Raw genomic sequence first — 10,668 nt, 5'->3', positions numbered from 1 at the left:
CCCCCTAATTCCCTCAACCCCTTCCCCCACCCGGCCCGAGTGTGAAGAGAAGGGCCCGGTCCGGCCCGCGTCGTGTGTGAGGAGGACTCGGAGCGGCCCACGGGCAGTCTGGGGCCTGCTCCGGTCCGCCCGGTGGGTGAAGACAGGGGCCCGGTGCGGCCCGGCCCGAGAGCGAGCGGAGGGGAGGGGCCTGGTTGGCCCGGCCGGTGCGTGAGGACTGGGGCCCCGGCGCCGCCGCGATGGCCCAGCAGCAGATGACCAGCTCGCAGAAGGCCCTGATGCTCGAGCTGAAATCCCTGCAGGAGGAACCGGTGGAAGGCTTCCGGATCACCCTGGTAGATGAATCCGACCTCTACAACTGGGAGGTGGCCATCTTCGGACCCCCTAACACCCTCTACGAAGGCGGCTACTTCAAGGTACCCCCCCTTTCGGGTCCTGGCTTCCCCAGCCGAGCCCTCTGCTCCCCGCTGCTCTTGGTTGTTTTCGGGGCAGGAGTGGGAGCGCGGGTGAGTGGAGGGGGCTCCTCACCTCGGCAGCCCCCTCCCCCATCCGTAGAGGCTGGAAGGCCTTGCTCACCAAGTGCCTTTTCTTTGTCATGGGGGCGAGGGCGAAGGGGAGGCCAGCTTGTGCTGGGAAATGGAAAAGCCTCTCCTCTGACGAGGGTAGTGCCTCTTGAGGAAGGAGGGCTCTCTTTGTTTTGTTTCTTCAGCTGAGGGTGTGTGGGAAGAAAGGTAGTTTGTCTTTCCCCTTCCGTCCTCCCACCGACCCATCCCTGCGCAGGCTGGAACTGCCCCAGAGGGCAGGGTGACCTGCACTTATTGGACTTTTCTTGGGGGTGGGGGTAGGGTTAGAGGTGGGGAAGGGGTACTAGCCTGTCATCCCAGAGCCTGCCTAGTGACCTGACCTTTTGAGGAGTTTTTAAGGAGTGGTAGTTCCAACTTTGCATTGCAGTGAGTGGTAATGGGGAATAGGGCTCTAGGATGGTTAAAAAAAAAAAAAATAGTGCCAGCATTTTTTTTTTTTGCCATTGTACACTTAAGTCAACTTTTAATTTCGCCTTCTTTCTGCCCTCAGTTTTTATTTACTTCAGTGGTGTTTCAAAATGCCCTTTGTCCTTATCCTGCACTAACTTTACTGGGTTTTTTTTCCACATGTAGAAATATTCACAGAAGGTGGAACATGTCCTGGAGGGAGATTGATAGTTCCTCACTTTAGGGCCAAATTGAAACCTTTTGCTCGGGTACTTAACTCTAGCAAATGGGGTGGTCTCATGGTTGAAAAGTATCTGAAGTGAGGTGGTTCAATGGGTGGTATGGCTCCTTTGACAGCAACCATAGACATTGTTCTATTGTTTTCCATGATTTAGAATCGTGGTTATTGTCATTCTTGAATCTAGCTCTCTCTCTATTTATATATATATATATATATATGTTTATGTATATGTGTACACACACATGTTTTTAAACTCCAATGTAGATCACTTGGAGATACTGAGTTAGTTTGTTCTTTGTTTTTATTTTAGTGTTTTGAGAGCCGGATCACAGATTGAAGATTTGAATATTTTAAATGATAGGATCAGAGACAGAGAAAATGAGTGCATGAGTGCTTAGGAATCCATTTAATTTTTATTTTTATTTCCAGAATTAAGTAAAAGAGATCGGTGAGCCAATTTTAGTTTGTTTTGAAGGGAGGGGCTGTCTTGGCACAAGTTTTAAGTGAGTATCTTAGTCATGTAGTTATGATGTGTATTTTTAGGACTACCCAGTTACTTAACTCTTGTTTTTTTAAAGGTATAAGTCTCAGTTTCAGGCCTGAAATTGGGTCAGCTTTGTAGAAAATTTGAGGGATTGATGTGACAGTGTTAAGATTCATGCCTGTGGTAGTAGTCATTGAATAACTTAATAAAATCACATTTTTATGATACTGTATAAGAGCGGTAACCTTACCAACTGTGTGCTTCATCTTTTGTGGTGAACATATACAATGCTTTTCAGATGTAGATATTTAAAATCACTAAGTAAGCATATAAGTTATTAGTAATATTTGGAGAAGACATTGTTGTGTCTGTATTTAGGCCTCAATCTCTACTATGGTGTCACATATAAATACAAATTTTTCATTTATAGATAATGGAAAAATTACTTGCACAAGATGGAATTTATGTGATACCTTATTTAGCAAAATCTACTGGATGACTTTTGTGGAATAAAGTAATTTCCTAAAAAGTCTCATTATATAGGACAATTAAAAAAACAAAACAAAATTCACTGCCATCTGGTTGATTCCACTCATAGTAACCCCTCCTTGGGTTTCTGAGGCAGTATCTCTATGGAAGTAGATTGCCCAGTCTGCCTTCTGAGGAGTGGCAGGTGGATTTGAACCGCCAGCCTTCTGTTTAGCAATCAAATGCCTTAGGCAGTACGCCATAAGGTAAATGAGTACTGTTTAGAATAATATCATTCCAGTGTAGTTAAAAAAAAAAATGGGTTATAAAGAGTATGGTGAACTCTTTCAATTTGAAATAGGTAGTATGAGAGGATTTGTGGGAGCATACATTGATTAAAGTAAATGCTTTTCAATTTCAGACTTGTTTAAAAGAATGATTTAATCTTCAGTTTCATGTATGTGATAGATTTTTTAATCTTTGAGTTTTTAGTACCTTTAATTCTGACATAAAAATATTCTTTAAAAAATTCTTGAACAAGTTTTTGGTTTAGTCTTGTGTCAGAAGTGTAATTGCATTTTCTTTTATCCTTTTCCTTGTTATATAGCCTTTTATACCATTACTCCTGCATTGGAAAAAAGGCAGACTTATGGTCATGAGCAATTATCACGGGTGATAGGTTTAAAACCATTGTTTTTTATTTCACTGCTTCTTTTTAAAACAAGGCTTTTAGTGTGTTCCACCACAGTTTGCATGCAGTTAAAAGTTGGCATAGAGCTTTCCCTGCCCGTGTTCTTCTCCTTTATCAGATATTAATCCTTGAACATTTAGTATAATTCGTTTTAATTTAAACTTTTTTCTGTATTTTACATAATAGTTTCTGAAGGTAGTGGGACTGCCAGTCGTTCTCTAAATTTTTCATAATGCAACTCCTTTAACTTTTACACGTTGTTGTTATGTGCCATTGAGTCGGACCCGACTCATAGTGACCCCCTCCTTGGGTTTCCGAGGCGGTATCCCTACAGAAGTAGATTGCCCAACCTGCCTTCTGAGGAGTGGCTGGTGGGTTTGAACCGCCAGCCTTCTGGTTAGCAGTCAAGTGCCTTAGGTACTATGCTACCAGAGCTCCTCCTAACTTTTACATAGTAGGTTTCTAATTGATATTTTTCACCATCAAATAGTTAGTTCCAGTTTGTTTTAACCATAAATCTGTTGCAGTGAGATGTGTAAGATCTGTATTTCAGAAAATTATTTTTGATTCAGCCTGTTTTTTTTTTTTTTAATATTTCTAATCCATGTAAATTCTTAGTTTTGAGGGTATGAATATATGATAGGTAAAAATTTTAAAATAATTTTTCACTTTACTACTTTGCAGTTTCTTTTTTTTTTTAAATTGTGATTTGGGTGAAGGTTTATAGAGCAAGTTCACTTTTTTTTTTACTTTCCAGTTTCTTGATCTCATTGTCTGACCCTCTGAATTTCTTTGCTACTTGAAATTTTTACTCTAGGGATCATCAGTCATGCACAAATACAAAATAGATGACTTAGAATGCTGAGGAGAACCCCCTATACCCTTGTTTTTTATCGTGTTGCTGGATGAATAAATTGTTGATTAAGTCAGCAATTGATGACTTTTAACAAGTTTACCCCATTCATTTAAAAGGAACTGTCCTTTCAGATAACTCTTGTTAGTGATCATAACTTAAGAGTGGTTGCTTTGGTATATAACCTCCTTGGAACTATTGCATTATTTATATAAAAGCATGATAGCACTGAGTCTAGAGCTCAGAAACAGTATTTCTCTCATGATGTGCATAATATAAAAGTTTTAATGGTAAGAGAAAGCTTTGAGTTTCACAGTTAAATTTTTATACTTTAAATTCACTCAATAATGTGATTGTGGTAATGAAATATAGATGTGCTCCATATTTAGAAAACCCAAAACTGATAATTTAGAAAATATTTGCTATATACTCAAAGTTTTCTTTAAAATAAAATAGGAGCTGCTTAATTAGACTTAACATTTTGATTTACATTAATGAAGCTCATATATATAATACGTATACATATATACATACATATATGTTGTTGTTGTTGTTGTTATGTGCCGTCGAGTCGGCCCCGACTCATAGCGACCCCTCCTTGGGTTTCCGAGGCAGTATCACTACGGAAGTAGGATTGCCCAACCTTCCTTCCGAGGAGTGGCTGGTGGGTTTGAACCGCCAGCCTTCTGGTTAGCAGTCAAGTGCTTTAGCCACTATGCTACCAGAGCTCCTATATATATGTTGTTGTTGTTGTTATGTGCCGTCGAGTCGGCCCCGACTCATAGCGACCCCTCCTTGGGTTTCCGAGGCAGTATCACTACGGAAGTAGGATTGCCCAACCTTCCTTCCGAGGAGTGGCTGGTGGGTTTGAACCGCCAGCCGTCTGGTTAGCAGGAAAGTGTCTTAGCCACTATGCTACCAGAGCTCCCCCTCCTATATATATATGTGTATATATATATATATATGGCAATATGCATTATTTGTTATATAACAATATGCATTATTTATTAGGTTTCATTTGTTCTAGAATAAATAAATGAATCTTATTTTCTGCCCCCTCTTAAAAAACAAAGGCCAAAGGCTCTCTGGTTGTGTAATGCCTAAGGCATTTGACTGCTAACCAGAAGGTTGGTGCTTCATACCCACCAGCCACTCCATGGAAAGAAGACTGGGCAATCTAGTTCCATAAAAATTTACCACTTCGGAAACTGAATGGGGGATCAGTATGAGTTGGAATCGACTCAGTGGCAGTGAGTTTGATTTTTTGGTTTGAGTCTTAAAAAATAAAACAACACGAAACTTTTATATCTGGCAGTGCCCTTTAGATTGTAGCATACTCTATTTTATGATTGTAATTCATGTGTAATTTGAATTACATATGACTTATGTAACTTAAACAGACTTTTTAAGAAAGTGGCTTTTAGCCTTTTTGCTGATTGGGTCCTTTTGAGAAACTGATGAATTTTGTCTAGAGGAAAATAGTCACACAAACTGATTTCCTTACATTTTAGAGGGTTCACTGATGAAGATTAAGAGTCCCTTGTTTTAAGGGTTTTGGATTGTTGTTGTTGTTACGTGCCATGAGTTGGCCCCGACTCATAGCGACCCCTCCTTGGGTTGCCGAGGAGGCAGTATCACTATGGAAGAAGATTACCCAGTCTTCCTTCCGAGGAATGGCTGGTGGGTTTGAACTGCCAGCCTTCTGGTTGGCAATCAAGTGCCTTAGGCACTATGCTACCAGAGCTCCAAAGGGTTTTGGATAGGCAACTTAAAAACAAAACTAAAAAGTACCTTAAAACTAAAAGCAGTGCTTTCTCCCATACAGTGACCTGATGAGCCTTTTAAATGGTTAAAGTTTAAAAATTTTTTCCTTTATAATTAACTTTGAGAATAGCTTTTAGGGCATTATTGTCTATCTTTTTTTTTTTTTTTTTTTGACATTTATTGTCTTAAGTAGAACAGAACAGTGAACTAAGGCAACGTTGTAAATGGAAACACAGTTAATTTTCAACACTCAATGAAGTTTATTTTTTCCCCCTATTTTTCAAACCAAATATACCTCCTTACTATTTCATAGAGTGTGCTTTTTACCCAACTGATTCCAAGATAAATATTTTTCTACTTTTTTAACTTATCTGAAATTGGGATGTCTTAAATTGATGAAGTCTTAACAGTTGCCAGCAGCCAGGTGGCACTTTTGACCCAGTTGTGAGAGAAACTTCCATTGAAATTGTCTGATAAGATTAAAAAATATGCCAGTATTAAAGTATTTTCAATTAGATAAAATAAGAATATTTTTGTGAATAAAAGATTTAGACCCTAATTGATACTTCCTGGGCAGCATGTTGATTCTCCTTTTTTAGAGATTTATTGTTAGTAAACAGTATTGATCACTTAACAAAGGCAAAACAATAGGAAGAGTCACTCCCTTACAGGTAGGTAGTAAGGAAAAGTATTAGGGCATTGATAACCTTAGAGCTTTTATGAATGATCTTCATGAAGTTTTTGTATAGATTTTAAAATACAGAAATGTGAGTTGTCTCACTTACTGCTGTTGAGTCGATTCCGACTCATAGCAAACCCCCATTGGGTTTCCAAAGCAGTAAATCTTTACAGAAGTAGATTTCCCAGTCATCCTTCCGTGGAGTGGCTGGTGGGTTTGAAGCGCCAGCCTTCTGGTTAGCAGTCAAATGCCTTAGGCACTATGCCAACAGAGCTCCTTAATGTGAGGTGTAGTAGATATTATTGATGTAATAGTAGATGGTAATTAAAGGCAAAGCTGTTAAAGTGTTAAAGCCAGTTACAGCATTTGTCAACAAACCATTAGCTGTCATGACAAAATGCTCTTTCTATCTTTCCAACTTAATATTAGGGATCTGGTCTAACTTTCTAGAAGAACCTGTCTGTTTGGTGACAGATGAGGTAAAGGAGGCCCTCCAGCAAATTGGTCCACCTCTGCTAATTTGATGATGTTGTTAGTTGCCAAGGAGTTGGCTCTGACTCATGGTGACCTCACGTACAACATTCCTACACCATCTTCATGGTCATTGGTGTAATAGAGCCCGCTGTTGGTGGCCACTGTATATTTTGAGTGGCTTCTAACCTGAGGGGCTCATCTTCCAGCACTGAATTGGATAATGTTGTGATCGATAGGGTTTTTACTGGCTGATTTTCCGAAGTAGATCATCAGACCTTTCTTCCTACTGTGCCTTCATGTGGAAGATCTAAAACCTGTCCACTATGGGTGACCCTGGTGGTAATTGAAATACAGTGGCATAGTTTCCACCTTCATAGGAACATGCAAGCTATCATAATATGACAGACTGACAGATGAATGGTGGTTGATAATTTTGTTATGGGAATAAAATAGTGAAGAAGAGTTAACAAAGAGTTTAGGATTGCAGAACTCTATCCTGCAAGATGAAAGAGCTGAACCAAAGATTTCAAAGAGCAGCTAGAGCAGGCAGAGCCAATTACTACAATGAGATGTGCAAAGACTTGGAGTTAGAAAACCAAAAGAGAAGAACATGCTCGGCATTTCTGAAGCTGAAAGAACTGAGGAAAAAATTTAAGCCTCCAGTTGCAATATTGAGAGATTCTATGGGCAAAATATTGAATGATGCAGGAAGCATCAAAAGAAGATGGAAGGAATACACAGAGTCACTGTACCAAAAAGAACTGGTAGATCTTCATCCGTTTCAGGAGGTAGCATATGATCAAGAACCAGTGATATTGAAGGAAGAAGTCAAAGCTGCACTGAAGGAGTTGCCAAAGAACAAGGCTCCAGGAATTGATGGAATACCCATTGAGATGTTTCAGCAAATGGACTCCCCACTGGAGGCACTCACTCGGTTATGCCAAGAGATTTGGAAGATAGCTATCTGGCCAACTGACTGGAAGAGATCTATATTTGTACCTACTCCAAAGAAAGGTGATCCCACAGAATGTGGAAATTATCAAGCAATGTCATTACTATTGCACACAAGTAAAATCTTAGTGAATGATGATTCAAAAATGGTTGCAGCAGTATATACTGACAGAGAATTTCCAGAGGTGCAGGCTGAATTCAAAAGAGGACGTGGAACATGGGATATCATTGTGGATGTCAGGTAGATCTTGGTTCAAAGCAGAGAATACCAGAAAGATGTTTACTTGTGTTTTATTGACTATGCAAAAGCATTCTATTGTGTGGATCATAATGAATTGTGTATAACATTGAGAAGAATGGGAATTCCAGAACACTTGATTATACTCATGAGGAACCTGTACATGGACCAGGAGGCTGTCATTCAAACAGAACAAGGAGATACTGCATGGTTTAAAATCAAGAAGGGAGTGTGTCAGGGTTGTATCCTTTCACCATACTTACTGAATCTATATGCTAAGCAAATACTCCAAGAAGCTGGACTATATAAAGAAGAACATGGCATCAAGATTGGAGGAAGATTCATTAACAACCTGCAATACGCTGACGGCACAACTTTGCTTGCTGAAAGTAAGGATGACTTGAAGCACTTACTGATGAAGATTGAAGAATACTGTCTGCAGCATGGATTACACCTTAATATAAAGAAAACGAACATCCTCACAATTGGACCAATAAGCATCATCACGGTAAATGGAGAAAAGATTTAAGTTGTCAAGGACTTCATATTGCTTTGTTCTACAATCGACGCCAGCGGAGGCAGCAGTCAGGACATCAGATGATGTGTAGCACTTGGCAAGTCGGCTGCAAAAGACCTCTTTCAAGTGCTGAGGAGCAAAGATGTCTCCTTGAGAAGTATCATGGCCTGACATAAGCCATGATACCTTCAGTCGCCTCATATGCATGTGAGAGCTGGAGAATGAATAAGGAAGCCTGAAGAAGAATTTATGCTTTTGAGTTGTGCTGGTGAAGAATGCTGAAAGTACCATGGACTGCTTAAAGAACTAACAAATCTTGTCTTGGAGGAAGTGCAGCAGGAAAGCTCCTGGGAAGTGAGAATGGCCAGATTTTGTCTCACCTACTTTGGTCATGTTATCAGAAGGGACCATTATCTGGAGAAGCATGTCATGCTTGGTAAGGTGGAGGGATGACGAAAGAGGGGAAGGCCCTCAACAAGATGGATCAACACAGTGGCTGTGGCGATGGGCTAAAGTATAGCAGGGAACGTGGAGGTGGCGTGGGACCAGGTGGTATTTTGTTCTGCTGTGCATAGGGTCTCTGTGAGTTGGAGATGACTCGACGGCACCTAACAACGACAACAACAACAACATCCTGCTGAAAGATCATATTAAAAAGGTTTGTTTTATGTTCCTGAACTTTATTTTTGTACTTCTTACATATAACTACAAAGCTCTCTGAGTAAGGTTGAGTCACTTTGATTGTGTTCTGTCATCACAGAGCTAGTTTATTTCAACTTTATTGAGCAAGAAATTGTTAGGCAGTGTTTATGGTTACATACTTCTTAATTAGTTGATTCTGAAGTGAAAGGAATAGTAGAGGTAATGTAATTGAAGAGATAATTTTAGTTTAGATTGCAAAGGTTTGATATTACTTAAATGTTTTTCCATATGAGAATTGTGGGAATGATTTTGGAATTTGTATTTAAGATGGAAAGTGAACAGTTTGCTTTGAACATATTTCCTTGATTTGTTTCAGTGACAAACATAAAAGTGTTTTGATTCTAATACAAATGATAACTTGAATTGCTGATTTCAGTTTATTGGCAAGGTAAGTGAAGTAGAACTTAAAACATGCTAAAACTTTGAATGCTGTATTTATTGCAATTACAGGGTACTGGGGCAATCTCCTTCCGTAGTGATACTGCCTCAGAAACCCAAGGAGGGGTTGCTATGAGTCGGGTCCGACTCGATGGCATATGGCAACAACAGCAACAACATTCTTAGTCCATAAGGAGCCCTAGTGGCACGGTGGTTAAGCCCTCAGCTACTCACTGAAAGGTCGGCAGTTCCAGCCCACCAGCCACTCCACTCTGGGAGAAAAGACCTGGTGATCCTACTTCCATAAAGATTACATACTTGGAACCCTGTGGGGCAGTTCTACTCTGTCCTATGGAGTGGCTGTGAGTTGGAATCTATTCAGTAGCAATGGATTGGATAAGATTGGGTATCCTTAGTATAGTAACATAACAGAAACTAAATTCACTGCCATGGAGTTGATTCTGACTCATAGCGATCCACTTTGGGTTTCCGAGGCGTTAAATCTTTGTGGCAGTAGATTGCCCAGTCTGCCTCCCGTGGAGTAGCTGGTGGGTTTGAACTAACCTTCTGGTTAGCAGTCAAATGCCTTACACACTACACCACCAGAGCTTCTTAGTACAGTAACATAGGTATTAGTAACTAACATTTATTGAGTGCTTGCTATGAACCTTGTACTTTATGTAGAATCTCCCTTACGATTCTTCGAGTCTATTAATTTGAGTCTGTTAACTCTCATTTTATGCATAAGGAGAGTGAATTACACAGAGCCCATTTAACTTGCCTACGGGTCCTCACCTAGGAAGTTGTAGCATGAAAGTGTTCAATTCTAATGCCTGTGTTATTCTGTTACTGACATCTTTGACTTTTTAGGATGATGTTTGAAGGTATAAAAGTAGAGCTTTAAGAAATCAAATTTATGGAATGTTTTATATAAGGCATTGCTTTAAATTTTACTTAAGTTTAAAGGTCACAAGAGTCATTATGTGCTCCTCTAAATTATGAGTAGAGACTGTTATGATGACTTCAATTTATATTTCTTAGATCTGCTAGAATTTTTTTTCTTTGATCTATATTTTTGGATTATTTGGTTAGAGAAGGAAGATCTTATTGCAGAAAAAGATTTTTTCTGTTTTTTTTTTAAATTGTGATTTGGGTGAAAGTTTACAGAGCAAGTTCACTTTCCATATAGCAGTTTACATACACTTTGTCTCATGACATTGAGTACAATTTCCCACAATGCAACAGCTCCCCTCCTAC

General features: G+C 39.7%; 1 protein-coding gene across 1 annotated transcript in view; it reads left to right on the top strand.

Annotated features, from left to right (window-relative positions):
* Positions 1-239: 239 nt before the first annotated feature.
* Positions 240-10,668, top strand: part of UBE2R2 (ubiquitin conjugating enzyme E2 R2) — a 179,571-nt gene continuing 169,142 nt past the window's right edge. Inside the window, exon 1 of the mRNA XM_007950678.2 lies at positions 240-416. Coding sequence (XP_007948869.1) covers positions 240-416 — 177 coding nt within the window. The remainder of the gene's footprint in view (positions 417-10,668) is intronic.

The sequence above is a fragment of the Orycteropus afer genome, unplaced genomic scaffold, assembly GCF_000298275.1.
Source record: "Orycteropus afer afer isolate SDZICR_OR568_19922 unplaced genomic scaffold, OryAfe1.0 scaffold00285, whole genome shotgun sequence".
In the NCBI taxonomy this organism is placed as follows: Eukaryota; Metazoa; Chordata; class Mammalia; order Tubulidentata; family Orycteropodidae; genus Orycteropus; species Orycteropus afer.
This window is presented reverse-complemented; position numbering and strand designations above follow the sequence as displayed.